Below are 22,664 nucleotides of genomic sequence, written 5' to 3'. Positions count from 1 at the left end.
GTTTTTCCCAGTACTGGCACCAGTGCACCTACCAGGATTGGGCACTTTTTTAACCTGGATCTTGTGCACCAAGCTATCTTTTTTAATTTTTAACCTACTTCTGTCCATGATATATGCTACATAAATACAATCTATATATCAGTGTCGTCTTGGTGAGATTTTGTGAAAAACAGGGTCCAACTCGTGAAGGTACTCACCAAAACTTAAGGATGAATTCAGTTTCAGCAATACTACTCTCCTTTGCTTGCTGACTTCTCTCCCCATTTGGAGCCTTTCTTCTTATATGATAATCTATAGGATTTCCAAAATATGCTTATTTTCCTTCATTTTTGTATAATTTTCTCCCATTGTCTCTCTCTTTCATATTTGTTGCAAACATTATTCACAATATATCGCTCTCACTATATCTCTTCATTAAATTGAATAACTTCTAGGTTGCTCACAAAACCAATTCCTGTCTTTTCCTTATTAATACATAAACCAAGCATGTTTAAATATCAATTCAATTTTATAATGCCCTGCTCCATACATTCCTTATTCTTAGTGATGAACTATATCATCTATGTAAGTAAGATATGTGCTCGCACCATCATCTTAGACCTTGCTATTAATTCTTTATTCATTTTATTAACAAACAGATTCATAACTAATGCAAACAAAATGCTGCTTGCCGGACAACCCTGCTTTATTCCACATTCCATTTTTATCTCTTCACTTACTCATCCATTTAATATTACTCCTATTATTATTCTCATACACTGACATATTTTATTATTTACACTGTAGCATCTCAATACATTCTATAACTCATCATATTGTTTTACTCATCTCCTACCACAACTTTTGTTTCTACCTTTTTTATTTATTTATTTTTTTTTAAACAAAAATTGCACATCCAAACATTTATTAACATTTATCAACATTCTTTCTTAATCTTTTCCCTATTATTCTCATGAATGTTTTATAATCTGTATGGTTTTAATACCATTAATCTCCAATTTTTTATATCTTTTCCTTTTTTTCCAAACAAATGTTATAACTCCAGTACATACGTCTTTTTTAACTATCCCTTTTACTAAATCATTCATTCAATACTTCCACAAAATATAATTTTTGCCAGCTTTCCACATTATAATACATATATTCAATTCCATCTATTCCGGTAGCTTTCTCCTTATTTAGTTATTTTAAAATTTACATGTTTTTTTCATTAAAAAAGGTACAAAAGATCATGCTATTAACTTTGCATACCTTTATCTTTTTAAATGTATTTTTATATACTCCTTTATTACTGCAAATATTTCTTCCTGTGCATTCTTTCTCCTTCACTATTTTTCAATTCCCTTATTACCCTCTCATTTTCTGACTATCTTGCTCAAATATAGAGCCACTTCTTTTTTCCTTGTAAGTAACACCTTTGTTCTTATATATCAAGATCTTTTTCCTTTTCATAAAAGTTTGTATTATTTTTAAAAACCTCTCTAAATACTTCCTGACTTAACCTATATTTCTGTTTTTCTTTCCATCTCCTCACCACCTGACATTCTGAGAAACATTTTTTGGCACTTGTGTATTATCGCAACTAGATTCTGAACAGGAGAAATGGCTGTTTTCAAAGCTATACTCCTGCCGAAAATTGTACTGAAAGTTTCCAGTGAGGAGAATATAACACTCCTTACTACTTCTGTGCACCTTTCTGGCCGATAATTTGAGCAGACCATGATGGGACTGTGACTGTCGTAGGAGCCTAATGACTCTGGCTCATTCATCCATGGTAGCTGTTTGAAGCAACAACTTTTTAACTCCATTACATCAGTTAGGCACACTTTCACATTTCTGGACAGAGTCTCACACTTAAAAGCTTCATTTGTTTCAAGGTCCAATTTCATATCCTTCATGACATTTGTGTTACTGCAAACATTTTTTTGCACCAACTAACTAAAAAAATGTGTCTCCAATTTGAAGTAATTTCCCAGTGCCGTTTTGGGTTTTCTGTGGAATTCTTTAAGAAAGCAGGTCAGAAATGTCTCCTAACAGTATTACACAGCGGCAAAACTATGTGATGGTGTGATCATCCAGAAATGAACTCTGTCTAAAAACATTTCCCGAACACATTTTAAAATGGAATACAGTTAACACACATACCAAAGTCTGATATAGTCTGCTACAATTAAGAATTACAATCTCAAGTAGTGACTGTGGAATCTGGTTGGGATAATAGACAAGTACCCATTTTTTAGATTTTTCTTTCAAGCTTATCCACTATTCTGTCCAATCTTCATAGAAAATTCTCATTTATAAATGGCCTTTCCACAACTGGTTAATTTCCCTTCTACCTTCCTTATCTAAATCTTTTTCAAGTCTTTTTATGGCTTTACCTGTCCTTGTACAGCTTTATTTTTCTTTTACTTCTACCCAAATAGCCAGATCTGAAAAACCTGTTTCTTTTATTCCTTCTTTTACAATTTTCACACCATCAGATATTACAAAATACTCAATTTCTGTTTTAATCTCATTTCTCTTATACGTCCAGTGTTTACTTTCCCATAAATATAACTCTTCACTTTTCATTATTTCATTCTTTCTTTCTTTTCCTTAAATCACAATTAAAATCCCCCATTATTATTTCCATATTCATGCCTTCATAATTCAGGCTTTTTTAAACATTTCTTCTCTTTCCTTTTTGCAACAAACATAAATAGCAATAATTCTATACACTTTTCTTACATGTTATATTTAACACTGCTATCATACCTAATTCCATTAATGAATTAATTGTTTCATTACAAAACAGAAAGACCCCTGAAAAAACATCTTTCCCATGTTCCAGATGAGTTTTTCCATCTGTAGTATTTCCTTTTCTGTTAATTTTCTTGTGTCTAAAATAATTACATGCCTATCAATTAACACACACCATTCTAAAACACCTAACCCTGTTTTAATATTCTTTAGACTATTAACATTTATGGACAGGATTTTCAGTTTCTAGCAAATTTAACTTTTTTATTCTCTTTTGCAAACCGCACTTTTAAATTAACTTTTTCTTTCACTCTTTTTCCTACAGAATTTTTCCTCTCACTACTTTCCAGTTTACATCATCTTCTTCACTTGTCTCTTGTAACAATTCCTCCTATTTTCATTTTCCTCATATATTATTTTTTCTTTATTCTCCCCTTATATGGCATTATGGCATTCTGTTCTTCATGTTCATATCATACAATTGTTTCTATAATATAAACAAATTCTTGTACTTCTTTTTTGATTTGTACCTGTCGAAATCCACCCAAACATGTCCTGGTTTCCCACATTTTTACATTAAATCAAATTTTTTGCTTCATGTCCCATCTTTCCGCAAAAAAAAAAATTCTTTTGTCACAGTTACTTAAGACCCTCCATTCCAAAAAAAAATTTTGGTTGTCCCCTCCATCTGACAAAAAACTGTATTACCTTTGACATTTATCACACTTGGTATATAGGTTCATAGGTAGGTACTAGGCTATTGGCCCTAGGGCCTATACAAGCTTAGCCAAACGGTTCCCTGGCTTTTGCAACTCAAGAAAATTATTTGAACAGTTTTTTTTTCATTTTCCATTTTCAAAAATTATCCCACAATCCCATCCCCAAGTCCATAAGCCTCTTTCAACATACATTTCTGTAATGTCAACAATGTTTTTATATACACTTTTTAAATAGTTCTTTAATGCTTCTTTACCAACTTCAGTTCGAAATTGTACAAGAATCCTTTTTCTGTTTCTCTATTAACTGTCTGTACTACATAACAGATTGTAGTCATTTTCCTCTCAAACTTCTCTAGAAAACTTTCCATGTACTGTTGTGTGTCTAATAATATGTCACAATAAGTTTCTCTACTAAGATGAATAAATACTCTTACCTCTTTAGGTGAAGTTCCCAAAGCTGCATTTACTGTATCCCATACCTTGTACTTCTCAATTTCCTTCTCTTCCCTGCTGTGAAGTCAAACAAATAATTCTTTTTTCACCATCTCTTTTGCTCCTTCTATACCTTCCACTTGCTTCTTTCCTTCCTTGACGATTTTTGAGTATGATTTTTCCCCATGATCTCCTTCAACTCTTCTTCCTGTACTTTATCCATGATTTTGCCCCAAGACGCTATTTCACTTTCTGGCTCACTCTGACTGATCATTCCCTTTAAGTATACATCCTGCAACCCCCCCCTGATTGCAGGGTTGTAATTACACATTCCGATTTTGAACTACCGAACAGATCCTTTGGAACAAGTATTCTGAATCCTGTAAAGTATCGGTAAACTTCATTATTCTTCTCTCTATCCTTCTCCTCTGCTTCAACTACTTCCTTCAATCCTCCAACCACACTTTCACAAAAAGATTGGTAGTGTTTTGAAGCCACTACCTTCTCCAAAGCATCTTCCACTTGCTACTCTGTAATCTCCTCACACTTGATCGCTACTTCTATCTTTCTTCCAGCTTCTCTGAGCCACCTACGCATTCAGAACAGAAGCCAGAAGTGCAACACTGAAATTTTTCCCCGTACGCTGAGTAGGGGAATTTCCCCCAATCCCCTGGTCAGATTTCCCCTGCTAAGTATGAATATCACCTTGAGATTCCCCTGAAAAAAGTCTTTGGCCTAATGAGACTAACCTAATCAACAGAGTATAAATGAAAGAATAAAAAGACCTCTGCTGAAAACAGGTCCTGTTCAGCTGGACTATCCTATCCAGATCAACAAAAAAAAAATGAAATGAATGATAATCACACAGACACAGTATGCTCACTAGTGATCATCTGCATTATTTTCCAAATAGCTTTCCACCTCTGTTTACAGCAATGTCTTAAAAAGGCAGTGATGCAAATGCTGCAAACGAGTCATGTTTATTCTTCACTAAATGCATATTAACTTATAGTTTCTTTACAAATTAGTCAAATAAAATGTTCATAGAATCATAGGAAGTTAGTAGGCTACTGGCTCTGAGGTCCTTATAAACCTAGCCAAGAGTTTAGCCCATGCATAGACAAATCAGTACCTAATACCTCTGTGTCCAGCAGGGGACGCGGGTGGAATCCCAGGGATGTATTTTCTATTTCACATCCAGTTATCCAGGTTGCATTTAAAAAGGGGTAAAGAGTTACTCTGCTTGACGTGGAGAGGGAGTCTATTCCATAGATGGGGGGAGTCTCTGGGACACAAATCTGTCCCGCCAACAAGTCCTATTGATGTCACAGACCAGGTTGAGGCCGTGTTCACTGGTTACTGGAGTGCAGCTTAACTTGTGGATATGCAGCAGTTCCATCAAGGCGGGGTTCGAGATCGCCTTCTATGCCAGACAGAGGTCACCTCTGAGTCTGTATGAAACAGAGTAGAGGGATAGGGCTTTTATCCTGTGTATGGTAGATTTTTAAGGCCAAGGTTTCTCCTGATGAGGAACCTCTGTGGTCTCTCCAGCTGCTAAATATGCTTTGTGAGGTACATGCCGAATGGGGTGTTGTACTCAATAATGGGCCTTATAAGGGAGGAATACAGGGATGCTATGGCCTCCTTGTCCCTGGATGAGATACCCTTACTTATGAGGTGGGCCATGTAGAAAGCTTTCTGTACAATGGAAGCAACATGGTGGTCAAAAGTCAGATTCCTATCAATCTAGGGGCCCAAATCTCTCACGACAGACTGAGTGCTTAGGATGTTATTAATGTGATAATTTGTGGGGACATCACTCTCCCTAATGGGGATGATGCATTTTTTGCATTCAGCTTGAGGCCATGTTTCTGGCACCAGTCATCTGTTTGGGTGGGACCCTCTTGGAGGATGTCCACGTCACTAGGGAAAATTATGACAGCTCCCACCTTGCAGTCATCTGCAAACTTGGTCAGCCATAGCCCACTGGTTTCGGCCTGCATCTCAAAAAAGTATATCCCAATAACAGAGGCCCCAAGACTGAACCCTGGGGTACGCCACTCGATACGGGTCTACTGCTGGAGGTGACTTCCCCTATTTTGACTAGGTGGGTTCCATCAGTGAGCCAGTTAGCTACTCATCTGGTAACATACGGGTTTGATGCCTAGTTGACAGAGAGTTTATCTATTATGTCCGAGTGGGGAATAGTGTCGAAGGCTTTGGCCAGGTCAAGGTAGGAGGTGTGCAAAGTCTTCTCCTCATCCATGGCTTTGATGACGGTCTCAAAAAAGTCTACCAAATTTAACAGACATGTTAATACATTTATGTCAAAACCAAAATGAAAAATAGATGCATTACTATGCAAAATAAAGTTTCACATAAGTAGTAGCTTTATTTTTTTTTACATTTGTTTACCGGGAAAGTTCGACTTAAACAAGGTCCATTTACAGCAGAGGCCTGGGGAGAAAAGCTCCATAACATAACAGTACAAATACAGCAAATGACAAAAAAAATTCTGCACAGATGCATATATACAATCAGAACTCCATGTCTTTATATGACAACACATAACCCTCAAATGACAGAACATTTCTATACAGTGGCATATATACAATCAAGGAGATTTTTGTGTACCTTAGTTTGATTTCAGCAAGCTTGGTATATAGAGAACATAACTTTGAATTCCCTATTGGTAGTACAAAGCATAAAAATGAAGGAATGGAATCTGGAAAATAATGCTATTCGGGAGATATGTCATAGCGTGAGAAATAGTTTGTAGGATAGTTCCTGATAGGGAGTATTTGAGTAGTACAGAATAGCGGAGTTAAGCAGTGAGGAGATGAGGTGTGGCAAGTTAGGAGGAGAGCAGAAAAGATTTTATGTGACTCAGGGACAGAGCCATGATTGCAAGAGGTGTGACTTTAGTGATGTCTTGAAAAGTGAGATGGATGGTGCAGAGGAGATTCTTTGGGAGAGCTTATTCCGTTCCCTAGCAGTGGTGTGGGAGAACAGACTCATTTATATTTCAAAGACTCTTACAATTGTATCCTCTCTGTACTAACAAATAGTTGAAGGCAAAGTGCTGAAGGAGTTAAGGGATGTTATGTTTAAAAGCATCAGATATCCATGGAAATTGGATTGATCAACAGTATGCTCTGGCCTTTTCAGGCTGGGGGGGGTGAGTCTTTGCAAGTATACATGTGAGATGGTGTCTACTGATACCAAATGTTAAAACGTTGCAACCCAATAAATCTTAAGCACAAGTGGTCTACGGTTTAAATGGCATATTGTCAAGTGTTCAAGTGAAGCTCTATGCAAGGATCACAATGACAAAATATTTAAAACTTTTATTATTTGTTAAAAGCTCTTACCTCAAAGTTCTGTATATGTGAAACTGATAAAAAAAAAAAAAAATATATATATATATATATATATATATATATATATATATATATATATATATATATATATGAGGCATTTTCCTCTATTCTTTGAGAATGATCTGAAAATAACTAATCCAAAAATATGTGAAGTTCCCAGCGAAGTAAATACCTCGTAGCCTCAAATGAAATAAAAAAAAATCACAAAACGTATATGAACAGGCTAGAAGGTGACCACGGAAATATGTTCTCCTGATATCAAAGAAAATGTACAATGCAATCCACTCAGAATGATAAAACAGTCTCCGTTATAGAAAAAACTGGTTTAATAGACAAACCAGTTTTTTCTATAACGGAGACTGTTTTATCGTTCTGAGTGGATTGCATTGTACATTTTCTTTGATATCAGGAGAACATATTTCCGTGGTCACCTTCTAGCCTGTTCATATACGTTTAATGATCTGAAAATGTTATTAGGCAGTCTCCCAACACTCTTTATGGAATAAACAAGCACTTTGTACATCCTCAAGCGTTATTTTTGACTCATGACTAAAAGGTAAAACTTTGTTATATTTATTTCTGAACTTTAACACAAGTATCTCAGTACACTTTTTCCTCAATATTTTGTAGCCTTGTCACAAACTGAGAAATATCAGGGCACTTCAATATTTCACATTAATGTCTTCCCCTCTAGTGCAAACGGCAGAAAAACTGAGAGAAGCATATACAAATTTTATTTAAACATCATACTTATTTTCTTGTGGTTTGTGTTCTAAAAGACTAAGTTTAGGAAACCAAATCACAGTGTCGGTGATGGGAAGTACCTAATGGTTAAAAAAAAAAACACTAAAATTTTCCAGAAATTAACAATGTGGTCAAAAATAATTGCACTTACCAGTTACTGAACTGGAAACAGAATGGTGGAAGAGGGAGTGACTGAAAGAATAAAATGATCTTCTTAAACAAGTACTCAGGAAAGTCACAGAGAACCAACTTCTTCTGGAGGGATTCTGTAATCCTGCGTTAAAGGGAAAAGCAGATAAATTCTTCACTCATCAATTCACAATTTATAATGACAGCAGGGGACTAAATAACCACACATACACACACTCGCACAAACAAATAGTAATTTGATTCTTTGAAAACATCAAATGCTTGCACCTTAAAATAAGATGCAATATGGACAGGGTTGTTACAGATTAGCTTTAAGTAAGGCATCAGAGGGCAAGGGTAAATGCACATTAAAGTCAGTCAGCATGTAAAGCCGAGATGTGGGAGAAAACTTGTTATCCTCATCACAAGCAAAAACACTGGACACTGGGAAAACATAAAACTCCACAAAGTAACTACATGGAAGTTAGGAGGGAACCCTGGACATCTTACGTACTGAGAAACTGCCAGAAGCTAGTCATAAGTGTAAGGGAAAACACGGATCTTATCTTTAACAGCCCTGAAAATCTACACATACAGCTAGTAAATACTAATGGCACTGAAATGAGATTGAAGGTAGGGTCCTGAACTGGTAGCAACTTTCCCTTACACAGAAATTCAGGAACCTTCTAGACAGAGTTTTGAATTTATTACGCAAATGGGTACCCTGAAGGTGCAAAAAGCACATCCAATCCAAGACAAGAGGGATAACTGTCTATTTGATAATGCATAAGACTTCTTTTTTATTTCTAAAATATCCTTATTAAAATCATCATCACAGTTTAAGAGGTAATGTGTATATATAACATATGTCAATGAAAAAGAAAACAAGCCACAGAAACATTTTTAACATTGTTACTGTCATTAAGTTAACACTGCGGTAGTGGTGCTGCGGGTAGCGTTGTCACCTCCCAGTAAAACGTTGCCCTGTTCGATTCTCAGCTAGAGCTTTTTCTGTGTGGAGACATGCGTGAATGGGCGTACCTTCATTGAAGGTTGTGCGTCAGAGCCGGCAGCTCGGCACGTAAAAATCTACTGCCAATCATTAGCGGACCGGAGTTCCGCTGTGGCAACCCCTAACCGGGAAAATCCGAAAGACACAACAACTGTTATTAAGTTAATGTTTTAACAAGTTTTGTTTACTCCATCACATAAATTGCCCAATACCTGCCTTCACTTAAACCTCACTCCTCCTGAACATTATGTACTATTCATGCAAATTCCACTTTTTTTCTATGACGTTTGCTCCTTCACTTTTCTGAAGATCTTGCGTTAAGCTCTTATCTCTTTTACAATATTCATTAATTCATTTACAAATTTAGGTTTTTATTTCGATTTTCAACTATTTGCTTTTTTGGCAGCCAATAGCACTAAACTTAATAAGGCTGCATAATGTCTACGCAATTCAGATCCTATATGCCAGTTCAAAAGAAGAATTCTTAGTTATAACCCTTTGTTCCTTCAATATTTCCATAAAGGAACTTGGTAGGAAATGTTTAAAATCTGACAACTTGTCACATTCCCCAAAAAACATGTTCCCATTTTCGTCTCTCTTCCCTATCATGCCCTTGCGAAAAAGTACAGTTTTGTACCTACCATAAATGTAGATGTCCGATAGGTATGCATCTGCAGTCATCACATATGGGTTGTCCTGCCTCAGGCAGCCCTTCGGTCGGCCGGATTCCAAAGTCTGGGTCTGGCGTCGGCTGATGTCGCCCCCTCCCCGACGTCAGAGCGCCTGAGGTATAAAAGCGTCAGCCGACGCCATCTTCCTCAGTTTTTCTTGCCCCAGATGCCAGGTGCCCTCTAGGAAGGCTAAATTTGGAGAAATGCAATAAAAATCCAAACATTTGCAAAAAAAATATCTATATATATATATATATATATATATATATATATATATATATATATATATATATATATATAAAATAAATACACCATAATAGATCCCCCCCCAGTTAGCTAATAGAGGGGTAAGCACCCTAGGAATACCAAAGAGGGGAAGGAGGGAGGGTAAACCTGACTGCATATGCATACCTATCGGACATCTACATTTATGGTAGGTACAAAACTGTACTGTCCTTCAAGGATGCATCTGCAGTCATCACATATGGGTGGAATACCATAGCCAATCAGGGGGTGGAAGAACTAGGAAAAGGATGGTGTAGCTAAGATACCCTGCAGGACAGCCTTAGCAAAGCCTGCTCTGGATCTGGAATATAAAGGTAAATTGTAATGCTTGGCAAATGTATGCACGGAGCTCCATGTGGCAGCTTCTAAAATGTCCTTTGCAGCCACCCCTCTTAAGAAGGCTGTGGAGGTGGCTGTGGCTCTCGTAGAATGAGGTCTAATGTTAGCTGGTACAGTCTTTCCATGAAATGAGTAACAAAAGCGAATGCAATTTCCTATCCATTTTGAAATAGTCTGTTTGGAAATTGCCTTTCCTTGAGTACCAGCAGCATATGCTACTAGCAGCTGGTCAGCTTTTCTGAAACCTTTAGTTCTGTCCAAGTAGTAGCACAACTGTCTGTGAATGTCCAGGGTGTGCAGTTTCTCCCCTTTGTTTTGTGGATTTGGGAAGAAGGTAGGCAAGTGAATGGTTTGATTGAATGAAACCCTGGATACCACCTTTGGCATAAAAGTAGGATTAGTTCTTAATGAAACTCTGTCCTGGTGAAAAATAATGAATGGCTGCACTGCCATCAGGGCCTGCAATTCCGAAACCCATCTTGCTGAGGTTGGTTATTGCCAGAAGGAAGGCAGTCTTCCATGAAAGGTACTGTAGATCTGCAGATGCTGCTGGTTCAAATGGAGGCAGTGTTAATTTTTCCAACACAAAGTTAAGGTCCCAAGCAGGAAGAGGTGGTTTCCGAGGAGGTTTGATGTTTTTGATTCCTCTTAGAAACTGTCTTAGGAGAGGATGAGAAAAGACAGGTGGATCAGTGTTGTACTCTGCTGAAATTGCTGAAGCATGAATCTTAATAGAAGAGTAAGACAAACCACTGTGGAGCATTTCTGCCAAATATTCCAGGATATGTGCCATGTTCATCACTGTCGCATCTAGGCCCTTTGTGGTGTTCCAGATGAGAAATCTTTTCCATTTTGCTGAATATGCCTTTCTTGTGGAAGGGCAGCGAGCTTCCATAACAATATCCTTCACTCTCTGGGATAGCTTATCCTGAGGAGGAGTCAAGGTATTCTCCATGTTGTTAGTTGCAATGTTTTCAGGTTGGAATGTAGAGTTTTGTATCTGTGCTGTGTCAGTAGAAGTGGACATAGAGGCAGAGGCCATGGTTTCGTACGTGACATGCTTCTCAGCAGTGGGTACCAGTGCTGTCTTGGCCAGTCCGGAGCTATCAGAATCACTTTTGGCTGCTCTGTCCTGATCTTCAGTAACACCTTGGTCATTAATGGGATAGGAGGAAATGCATACACTGTCAGATTTCTCCAGCTGAAAGAGAGGGCATCCACTTTCCACACTTGTGGGTGGTATGTCCTTGAGCAGAATTTCTTCAGTTGATGATTGTGGGGGGATGCAAATAGATCTATGTCCGGGCTCCCCCAAGATTGTGTTATCTGTTGGAAGATGTCTGGGTGCAGCATCCATTCGTGTGCATCCATGATATTCCTGCTTAAGCTGTCCGCCAGTGTATTGTCTTTCCCTGGTACAAACTGAGCTTGTAGCTGTATATTGAGTTTCAAGGAAAGATCCCAAAGATTCATTGCCAGTCTGCAAAGAGGGTAGGAATGGGTACCTCCTTGCTTGTTTATGTACCACATAACTGTGGTGTTGTCTGTCCTTATTAGTAGGTGGCCTTGATGCAGAAAGATTTTGAAGGCCTCGATTGCATGTATCACTGCTAGCATTTCTTTTTGATTTATGTGCATGCGCAGCTCCTTTCATGACCACTGTCCTTGGATACCTCTGCCCTCCATGTGTGCTCCCCAACCTAGGTCTGAAGCGTCCGTTGTAATAGTTTGGGAGGTTTTTGGCTTTGTGAAGGGCAATCCCCTGTTGGACTGGCTGGCCTGAGCCCACCACAGAAATTCCTTGTGAAGGCATGGAATGAGTGGGATTAAAGTTTCCAAACTGTTACTATGCTGAGTCCATAAACTCCTTAGGTACCACTGTAGCTTTCTCATATGAAGCCTTGCTTGTGGAATCAAAAGAATACAGGATGCCATGTAACCCAGGGCCTGCAGGATTTTCCTTGCAGTCAGCTGAGTTTGCCTTGTCATATTCTTGAAGTAATCCGGTAGCTGTCTTTGTTTTTCTTCTGTGAGATAAGCCATTTGGGTGGTTGTATCTAGATCCGCACCCAGAAAGGTTATTCTTTGGGATGGAACAAATTTTGATTTGTGCATGTTGACTTTATATCCCAAGGCCTGTAGAAGATTGATGGCATAATTTAAGTCCTTTATCAAAGTTTGTTGGTTGTCCGCTTGTATAAGGCAGTCGTCCAGATATGGGTATATTTGAATCCCCTGAACTCTGCAGTGTGCTATTACTGATGCCAGGCATTTCGTGAATACTCTGGGCGCAGTAGATAAGCCAAAGGGCAATGCTGAGAATTGATAATGCTCTTACCCTGCAAGAAATCTGAGGTGTCTTCTGCAACTTTGTCTGATAGGGACATGCAGGTATGCCTCTTTGAGGTCTAGAGTCACCAGCCAAGACCCCTTGCCCAGCATAGGAAGGAGTTGCTGTAGCGTCAGCATTTTGAATTTTGGCACAATGAGATAAGTATTCAGTGCGGACAAGTCGAGAATTGGTCTCCATTGATGCTCTTTTCTTGGAACAAGGAATAGTCTGGAGTAAAATCCTTGGCCTTGTTCTGAAATAGGAACTTTTTCTATGGCTTTCATTTGAAGTAAGTTTGAGATTTGTTTCAAAGCCTCTGCCCTTTGATTTGGTGGCAGACCTGGCATGCCTTTTCTTTTTGGCAATGTGTGGAAATGGAACCTGTATCCGTTGTCTATTATTTGGAGTGTCCATTTGTCTCTTGTAATGTTGTGTCAATTTTTTGAGAATAAAGAAAGCTTTCCGCCCAAAGGTGCTTCTAATTGAGCCCTGGTTGGCGGAATCAAAGCAAAGTCATTGAGTCTGTCCTTGTGCAGCAGTTGCAGGTCCTGAACTGCCTGTCTGGATTGGAGGTTGCCATTGACGGCCTCTGTAGGAGCCCCTAGCTTGCCCTCTACCTCTGGAACGCCTGTTCCTGCCCCTTTGAAATCTTTCTGTGTCCGGAAAGGACCAATTCTTGGAAGGCCAATTTCTGCTGAATCTAGGTGGTTGGACTTGAAGAAAATCCTTAACTGTTTGTACAGATTTTGCCTTTTCCTCAAATTTCTTTAGGACTTCTTGAGCAGTGGAACCAAATAACTTTTGCTTTTCCAGTGGAGCATCCAAAAGCTTAGCTTTAACATGGTCTGGCAGAGATTGTTCCTTCAGCCAAGCATGCCCACGTATGACAACACCAGTCATTGCTGACCTACATGAAGCTTCCAATGCATCATAACCACACTGCAAGAAATGGTTACTAACCTGCTGGGAGTTATGTACCAGATCCTGAAGGGATTTACCGTCTAGGGGTTCAGTAGAAGACAGTTTCTTATGCATTTCTTTTAACAAATACTCTTGGTACTGTATCATATGAAATTGACAATTTAATGCCTCATAGCAAGAGTGGCAGAAGTATACACTTTTTTACCCCATCTCTCTAATGTCCTGGACTCCTTTGCAGCGGGGAGTGGGTTCTTAGTAGTAACAGCTGCAACCCCTTTAGGGCCCTGTGAAATAGTTTCGGGATCAGCAGAATAGGCCCTGTAAAGAAAATTATGTGTGTCCAGGACCCTGTAATACCTATCGGGCTTAACAGGGGCCGGAGGCAGAGTGTCAGGGGTCATACTAGAGTCAGAATACACATCATCAATGACATTTAAAACAGGAGGAATAGCCAAAGGTCTATGCTGAGGTAAATGAAGAAAAGTTCTTAGTCTTTTCCTGGAATCAGAATATTCCTGGCCCTGGCATTTGAAATGCTCTCTCATAATGTGAAGGGTCTCCCCAAAGGAAAGCTCTTCAGGAGGGGAGGCCGAGGGGATAGACTCCTCTGCATCCGAATCCTCGTAGGCCGAATAAGCCTCCTCCTGGTAGTCCGAGTGGTCCGAGCCAACAGAGGCCTCCTCTGAGGAAAGGGGATCAATGGGATCCACCCTGGGATTTTGTCTAAAGGAGGTTGGGAGCCCCTGTCCGGATGGGGCTGAGAGCCCCTGATTAAAGAGATAAGGTCCTCTGCTAGGGTAAGAATCTGTGAACTAGAAGAGGGTCCCTGAGGAATAACCCTGGGAGGCATGGCTTTAGTGTGTTTTGCAGCTTTAGCCCTGGTGAAAGCCTTAATGGACATGGATGCAGGAGGCCTGGCTGCACCATGTGCTGGTGTAGCTTTGTCTAAAGGTATGGTGTCGGAAGATTCCAATACACCAGTTTCTGAAGGCAATTCTGTAACCGACTCGGTAGGAGCCTTCGGGCCCGAGGCTGTCGGTTGTATTGTTTCAGGGTTCGGAAGTTCCAAGGACTCTGTATCAGCCGAGACCGAGACACTCGCGGTAGGCCTAGCCACGGTTTCAGCCGAAACCGCGGCCCGCGTGTGTCGGTCCTTGCCTTTCAGTTTCTTAATTAAATGAGATGTCAGGGTTTCCGACGGCATTTTGTATGAAAAACTAGCCCCAAAAAACACTTCTGCGAACTCCGACCGACATCCAAGAGTGCGTCGGTTGAAGAAAGCACAGGCTGAACAGGCCGAGACGTCGTGGTCTGGGCCTAAGCAGGGAAGACAGTAAGAATGGAAATCCTTATGAGGTATTTGTTTCCCACAAGTTAAACAATTATTAACTTAATCTGACATCGGCTGAGGCAAGAAAGAGTCCCCAACGGGGTACTTAGCTTTTGAAGTCTTCGGATAGCGAATTTATAGGAGCTGGCCGACCAGCACTTGCGAACTGCTTCTGCTTCGGGCACCACGCGGCAAGAAAGACTGAGGAAGATGGCGTCGGCTGACGCTTTTATACCACAGGTGCTCTGACGTCGGGGAGGGGGCGACATCAGCCGATGCCGGACCCAGACTTTGGAATCCGGCTGACCGAAGGGCTGCGTGAGGCAGGACAACCCATATGTGATGACTGCAGATGCATCCTTGAAGGACATCTTAAACCTTCTGGACTTCGTTGCATACTTGGGAGCCTAAGAGATGGTGAAACTTAAAGTCTAGGCTAAGGTTACCAACTAATATAAATCATTGTTTTTAATGAGATAATCTTTTGTAATGTGTTTTGTATTGTTGTGAAAGTAAATAGGGGTACATGGCTGCAACCAGCAGTTTTGTGTGGACATTTTAAATAATTTGTAGAATCCAGTTTGGGTCAAAATAATTTTGAGTCACCTTTGGGAAAAAGTTACAGTGGTACTTTGGTACTTGTTAATTCATTTCAGAAGGCATGTTGAGTGGCGAAAACAATCAGTACCAAATAAATTTTCCTCATAAGGAATAATGTACATTGAATTAATCCATTCCAGACCCCCAGAAAATCCACATTTTATAAGACATTGTATGCATTAATGGATTTTTATTTTACTTTTAAAGAGTAAGTTCAGTAATAAAAGCTAGGTATGGTATAAGTTCACTAATACACAGTACAACTTTAAATTTTACGTTTGTAAAACTTGACAGTGGAGAGATGTTACTGTTTGTTCAGGGGTTCTCTCTCTTTCTGCTTTCTATTATCACCACTGAACCCTGCTTGAGACTCACCAGGTTTAATTTGCACTAGAAACCTATCCTATGATGCTTGTTCTTGCCTGCGTTTCAAGATGCCGCTGAAGTAGGACATTCTTCATCATTGAGCAAATTAACATTGTGGCTTGTTAGAGCTTTGTCAGGATGATATTTTTCCAGAAAATTTTGCACTTTCACCCATTTTATGCACATTTCCTTGATTAGTGAACTAAGGACATTCTCCCTTCCCTTCTACTCACCTGAAGACAGTTCCTCAGCCACTATCTGTTGCTGCTACCTATGATGCTCCTCTCCTGCAGCTCCTCTGTGCTGAACTCTTCTTTATGCTCCTCAACAAACTCCTTCACATCATCAGCATTGCTCTCCAGGCCCATAGACTGCCTTAGAGTCACAATTACCTCCGCAATACTTGCAGGCCTACGCTCAGTCTCAAAGCCTTCAAAAGTCTATCTGTGTTACAGCTTCTGGCCACAATTTCTTCCAGGTAGAGTTCAGGGTCCTGTGAGAGACTTACCCCCAGACCTCAGCAATAAGATTTAGGCAGTGAAAGATATCAACATTTTTTTCCAGAATTCTCTCAAGGTCAACTCTGTATCTGAGGTCACTAAAAAACACCTCTGGAAAAGTGCCTTTGTGTGCAGTTTTTTTTTTTTTTTTTTTTTTTTTTTTAAATTAGAGAAGACTTGCTGGTCCATGGGCTGGATCAGAGGAGTTGTGTTACAAGGCAAAACCTTCACAGTGATGAAGTTAAACTATTCTAGCAAGTTGTCCTCCGAACCTGGAGGTTGAGCAGAAGCACCGTCCAAAACAAGCAGAGTATTCAGAGGCAAATCTTTCTCCAGTAAATATTTTTTTCACAGCTGGGCCAACCACTTCATTCATCTACTCTGTGAAGAAATACCTGGTGACCCAAGCTTTTCTATTTAGTCCTCCACATCACATGTGACTTGCTTTTTATCACATTTTTCTTGAAAACTTGTGCATTTTCACTGTGGTAGATAAGCAGAGACTTGGTTTTAAATCCCCACACAAGAGTAAATAGCCTGTCCTTCATTGGCTTGTGCCCTGGTAATGCCTTTTCTTCTTGAGTGATGTAAGGCCTGTTGGGCATTTTTTTTTCCAGAATAAGTCTCATCACAACTGAACACTTACTGGGGAATAAAACCCTTAGCCTCTACACACAAACTCCTGAACAAACATCTTCACCTTCTTTACTGGCACTGGCTGCCTCTCTAGGTCACACCAGACTATGTATGCCACTTCTCTGTTTAAAGTTTTCAAACCACCCATGACTGGCTCTAAACACTTCACTACTCTCAGTAATCATTCCAGGCTTGTTTTGCAACAGAGCAGCATGCGACACTGATGCTTTTTCATAAATCATGGTCTGTGAAATACTATCACCAGTTAACTGTTTTTCATTTACCTAAATCAACAACTCTGCTTTGATGGCCTCTATTTTTCACGATGGTGGAGATGGTTGTTGTTGGCATTCGATACTGTATAGCGAGATCAGGCATGCGGCTAACTCTCTCACATTTCTCTATTATCTCTTTTTCTGCTTTACCGTGGCTCCAACTAATTTTCTTTTCTGTTAACTGCTATCACTAGCATTCTTAGGGCCCATGGTTGTACAGTACTGTACTTATTTGCGCAAAGAATAGCATGCAAACAAGAAACACAAAAAAGTGTACAGTGGATCTATTCTAGAAAGCATGAAGAGTACCAAGGAAACTGCGAGTACCAAGATGATTTTTTTTTCTACTCAAAATGCGGTGAATACCAAATTCAATGAGTTTTGAAGTCTACGAGTACCAAGGTACCACTGATGTACCATAACACTCTATCTGTGTTGTCCATTTTAATTCTTCCTCACCTGTGGGTCTCAGATCCAATCCACAGGATCTGGCTTGGCCGTATTTTCTAGACTTTGGATTCCAATCCCAAGCCCCCCCCCCCCCTTCTCATAATGCATCACACTGTCCCTATTCCGCATATAGTGACCCCACCCTTCCAGGCAAACAAGGCGAACACTGGTGACCTAGTTTCAAATGTACTAACCAGCACAACCCAAGGTGAGTATAGCTTCACCTTATCCTATACGAGGACAACATACTAGGAAAACAAAATGACTAAACACGCTACTAGCACCTCTGCAGTTTGAAAAGTGGCGCCTTTCACAAATGTCGTGCATATCCCACTAAAAGGAGTGGTAGTGCTGCTTTCTACAAAACTTAGCCATATTCATCAATTCTTCCACAGCTGGAAAAAAAAGTGTGTACTCCCTCCTAACTATACATATGCAACAGGTAAAACAGAAAACAGAACTAAAGAAAAATTCTCACATTAACTTCAGACTTCTTGAGCATGGTGTTGTTTGAGATCACTGTATCAATGCAAATGCTGCTCACTAATAATGGTGATGACAGTGGCTTAATTTACTATCCCAGCAAGTTCATACTAGGCATGGTTTGTGAGCAGCAAGCACTTAATGTTTCTGTGCTGGAAGAACAAGATAATGCTCTGCCTGGCACTCCAGGCTGGAGACCTGCATTGCCCAGTGCAGGAAGTAGTCTCAGCCACTCACACTAGTCAGCTTGAGGTTTAAAACGATAGTCACAGCCACTCACACTCATTAGTCTGAAGTTTAAAATGGTAATCACAGCCACTCACGCTCATCAGCTTGAGGTTTAAAATGGTGGCCTCATGGCAGGGTTGGGCATTTGTGAATCATGCCATGCAAAGTAGCTCTGTATAATGTCACTAAGACATAGCCATAATGTTATTACATGCCCACAGTGCTATACAGGGTTGCTATGGGTGTACATATGCCATAACCAAGAATACACTGCTCACATGCTTCAGTGTCACACTGATGTGCATACTTAGTGCCCACATCTGGGTAGCACATTACCACCACCAGCAATTTAGATGACACCATATGGTTCCATTAACAAAGTGTGACAATAAGTTGCTCTATTTAGTGTTGTACATAAAAACAGTATCATTTATCCACACCAAAACTTTCAAGCATGCAACTCTGAAACTAAGGATTTTAATTACAGATTCTGTGCACTTGGAGCTCCGCAGAGTTAACAGAGTCCTCCCCCAGGTAGTTTAAGAAGGAGTCTTGACTGGTAAAGCACCTCAGCAATGCCAACAAACCATGTGGTGGACCATCTGTGTTAATGAAGGAAATATAGTCTGTGTAAAGTACAGTTTTGTACCTACCATAAATGTAGATGTTCGAGTGCTAATACAGCTGCAGTAATCACAGATGGGTTTTCTGCCGTCAGGCGGGCCCTCGGTCGGCCGAATTCCAAAGTCTAGGTCCGGCGTCGGTTGCTGTCACTTCTTTCCTGACGTCAGTAAGGCAGGGGTATACAAGACACAGCCAACGCCATTTTCTTCAGTCTTTCTTGCCCCAGATGTCAGGTGCCCCAAGAAGGAAGGCAATACATAAATTATATTTATATACATGCAATGCAATATAATCAAAAATCAGTAGTTGCAAGCAAATATACCATAGAAGGATAACCCAATCAGGTTGTATGAAGAGGGGTTAGGCCCTAGGCCTTTACCAAGAGGGGAAGGAGGGAGGGAAAACTGTGCTGCAGCTGTATTAGCACTCGAACATCTACATTTATGGTAGGTACAAAACTGTACTATCTTCATCGTGCATACAGCTGCAGTAATCACAGATGGGTAGAATCCCAAAGCTACGCACAGGGTGGTAGGCACTAGGTGGAACTGGGATGAGCCAGAATGCCCTGCAACACAGCAGTGGCAAAGCCTGCTCTAGTTTTGGAGCATAAAGGCAGGTGGTAGTGTTTTGTGAAGGTATGCACAGAACTCCATGTGGCTGCCTCCAAAATATCTTTGGTAGGAACTCCTCTGAGGAAGGCTGTAGAGGTAGCTGTGGCCCTGGTGGAGTGGGATCTGATGCCTGTAGGGACAGATTTTCCATGATAGGAGTAACAAAACCGTATGCAGTGGCCTATCCATTTTGAAATTGTCTGTTTGGTAACTGGCTTCCCTTGAGCTCCTACAGCATAGGACACAAAAAGTTGTTCTGATTTCCTGAAAGGCTTTGTTCTGTCCAAATAACAACGTAGCTGTCTATGGATGTCTAAGGAGTGTAGCAGCCTTTCCCCTTTGTTTTGAGGATTGGGGTAAAAGGTAGGTAAGTGTATGGCTTGATTTAAAGCTACCCTGGATACCACTTTAGGCATAAATGACGGGTTGGTTCGAAGGGAAACCCTGTCCTGATGGAAGATGAGAAAGGGCTGCACAGCCATGATGGCTTGTAGTTCCGAAACCCTACGAGGTGAGGTAATGGCCAGAAGGAAGGCTGTTTTCCAGGACAAATATTGCAAATCTGTTGAGGCAGCTGGTTCAAAGGGAGGCAATGTTAATTTTTCTAGAATGTAATTAAGATCCCAGGCTGGCATTGGTTGTTTCCTTGGTGGTCTTATATTCTTAGCCCCTCTGAGGAACTGTCTTAAGAGTGGGTGAGAGAATAAGGGTGGATCAGTGTTGAATTCTGCAGAAATGGCTGAGGCATGGATTTTTATGGAGGAAAATGAAAGTCCACTGTTCAGCAGCTCAGCTAGATACTGTAATACCCGAGGCAAATTCAGTTTTCTAGGGTCCGGGCCTTTTTTCTCATTCCAAGAGCAAAACAGTTTCCATTTTGCGGAGTAAGCCTTTCTAGTAGATGGCCTTCTGGCCTCCAAAATGACATCCTGCACCTCTTTGGGGAGTAGGGTCTGTTGTGGTATTAAGGAATTTTCCATGCAGCGAGACTGAGTGTTTTCAGCTGACTGTGAAGAGTTTTGTAGCTGTGCTGAGTCAGCAAAAGAGGCATTAGAGGTAGGGACCAGGGAGGAGTACGTGTTAGGCTCCTCAGGAGTGGGTACTAGTGTTGTCTTGGCCAGTCTGGAGCAATCAGTATCATCTTCGGTCTGTCTGCTCTTGCTTTCAAGAGTACCTTGGGCAGAAGAGGCAGAGGTGGGAAAGCGTAAACTGTCCATGCTGTCCAACTGAATGAAAGGGCGTCTACTCTCCAGGCCTTTGGATGAAAGGTCCTTGAACAGAACTTTTCCAATTGATGATTCCTGTGGGAGGCGAAGAGATCTAGGTCTGGCCTCCCCCACGCTTGTATTATCTTTGTAAACACTTGAGGATGCAACTTCCATTAATGTGGATCTGTCATATTTCTGCTTAGATTGTCTGCCAGCGTGTTTTCCAAACCTGGCAAGTACTGTGCCTGAAGTTCGATTTGCCATTCCAGAGCCAAGTTCCAAAGTGTCAGGGCTAGTCTGCACAGGGGGTATGAATGTGTTTCTCCTTGTTTGTTTATGTACCACATTACTGTGGTGTTGTCTGTTCTTATCAATAATTGTCCTGGATGCAGGAGGTCCTTGAAAGCTGTAATTGCATTTATCACTGCTAGCATTTCTTTCTGATTGATGTGACGGTGCTTTTCCTTTTGGGACCATTTGCCCTGAATGCACCTGTCTGTCATGTGCGCCCCCCAGGCGTAATCTGAGGCGTCTGTTGTGATGACTTGATTTGCTTGAGGCTTGCAGAATGGGAGACCTGTGTTTGTTTGACATGCTTGGGCCCACCATAGAAATTCCTTTTGCAAACATGGAATTATTGGTATTATTGTTTCCAAACTGTGGCTGTGTTGAGACCATAGGTTTTTTAGGTACCATTGAAGTTTCCTCATATGCAACTTTGCACATGGGATTAAAAGAATGCAAGATGCCATGAAGCCCAGAGCTTGCAGGATTTTCCTTGCAGTAAGCCTGGAACAATTTGCTAGTATTTTGAAGTACTGAGTTAGTTGCCCCTGTTTTTCTGGCGCAAGATAGGCCATCTGGGTGTTTGTGTCCAAGTTGGCGCCCAGGAAAGTTATTTTCTGAGATGGTGTTCGCCTGGATTTCTCTTTGTTGACTGTGTATCGCAGGGAATTCAGTAACCGTGTTACATAAGCCAGATGTTCCAGAAGTATGTGCTTGCTGTCCGCTTGGATCAGGCAGTCGTCCAAATAAGGGTAAATTTGTATCCCTTGAAGTCTGCAGTAGGCAATTACTGATGTCAGGCATTTCGTGAATACTCTGGGCGCAGTAGATAAGCCAAAGGGCAATGCAGAGAATTGATAGTGAACTGAACCTGCAAGAAATCTGAGGTATCTTCTGCAGCTTTGTCTGATTGGGACATGCAGGTATGCCTCCTTGAGGTCCAATGTTACCAGCCAAAACTCCTTGCCCAGCATGGGAAGAAGCTGCTGTAATGTGAGCATCTTGAATTTTGGTACAAGTAAGAATGTGTTTAGGATGGATAAGTCCAAAATGGGTCTCCAGTCGGTTCCTTTCCTTGGTACCTGAAATAGCCTGGAATAAAAACCTTGACCTTGTTCGTGAGTAGGTACCTCTTGAATAGCTTTCATGTCTATGAGCTTTGAAATTTGTAGTTGTGCCTCTGCCCTTTGATTGTGTGGCAGGTTTGGCATGCCTCTCATTTTTGGAAGAGTGTGAAAATGAAATCTGTAGCCTCTGTTTATAACGTCCAGGATCCATTTGTCTGTTGTGACAATATGCCAATTTCTTGTAAATAATGCCAGCTTTCCCCCCAAGGGTGCTGCCAGCTGAGACTTGCTTGGC

At 40.7% G+C, this 22,664-nt stretch overlaps 1 protein-coding gene across 1 annotated transcript in view; it reads right to left on the bottom strand.

Annotated features, from left to right (window-relative positions):
- LOC122816730 overlaps nucleotides 1-22,664 on the bottom strand; it is a 2,226,031-nt gene that overhangs the window by 1,475,558 nt on the left and 727,809 nt on the right. The window contains exon 10 of the mRNA XM_044089722.1: nucleotides 8,166-8,288. Coding sequence (XP_043945657.1) covers nucleotides 8,166-8,288 — 123 coding nt within the window. The remainder of the gene's footprint in view (nucleotides 1-8,165; nucleotides 8,289-22,664) is intronic.

The sequence above is a fragment of the Protopterus annectens genome, chromosome 12.part0 (genome assembly GCF_019279795.1).
Source record: "Protopterus annectens isolate FY-2018-M chromosome 12.part0, PAN1.0, whole genome shotgun sequence".
NCBI lineage: Eukaryota > Metazoa > Chordata > Ceratodontiformes > Protopteridae > Protopterus > Protopterus annectens.
This window is presented reverse-complemented; position numbering and strand designations above follow the sequence as displayed.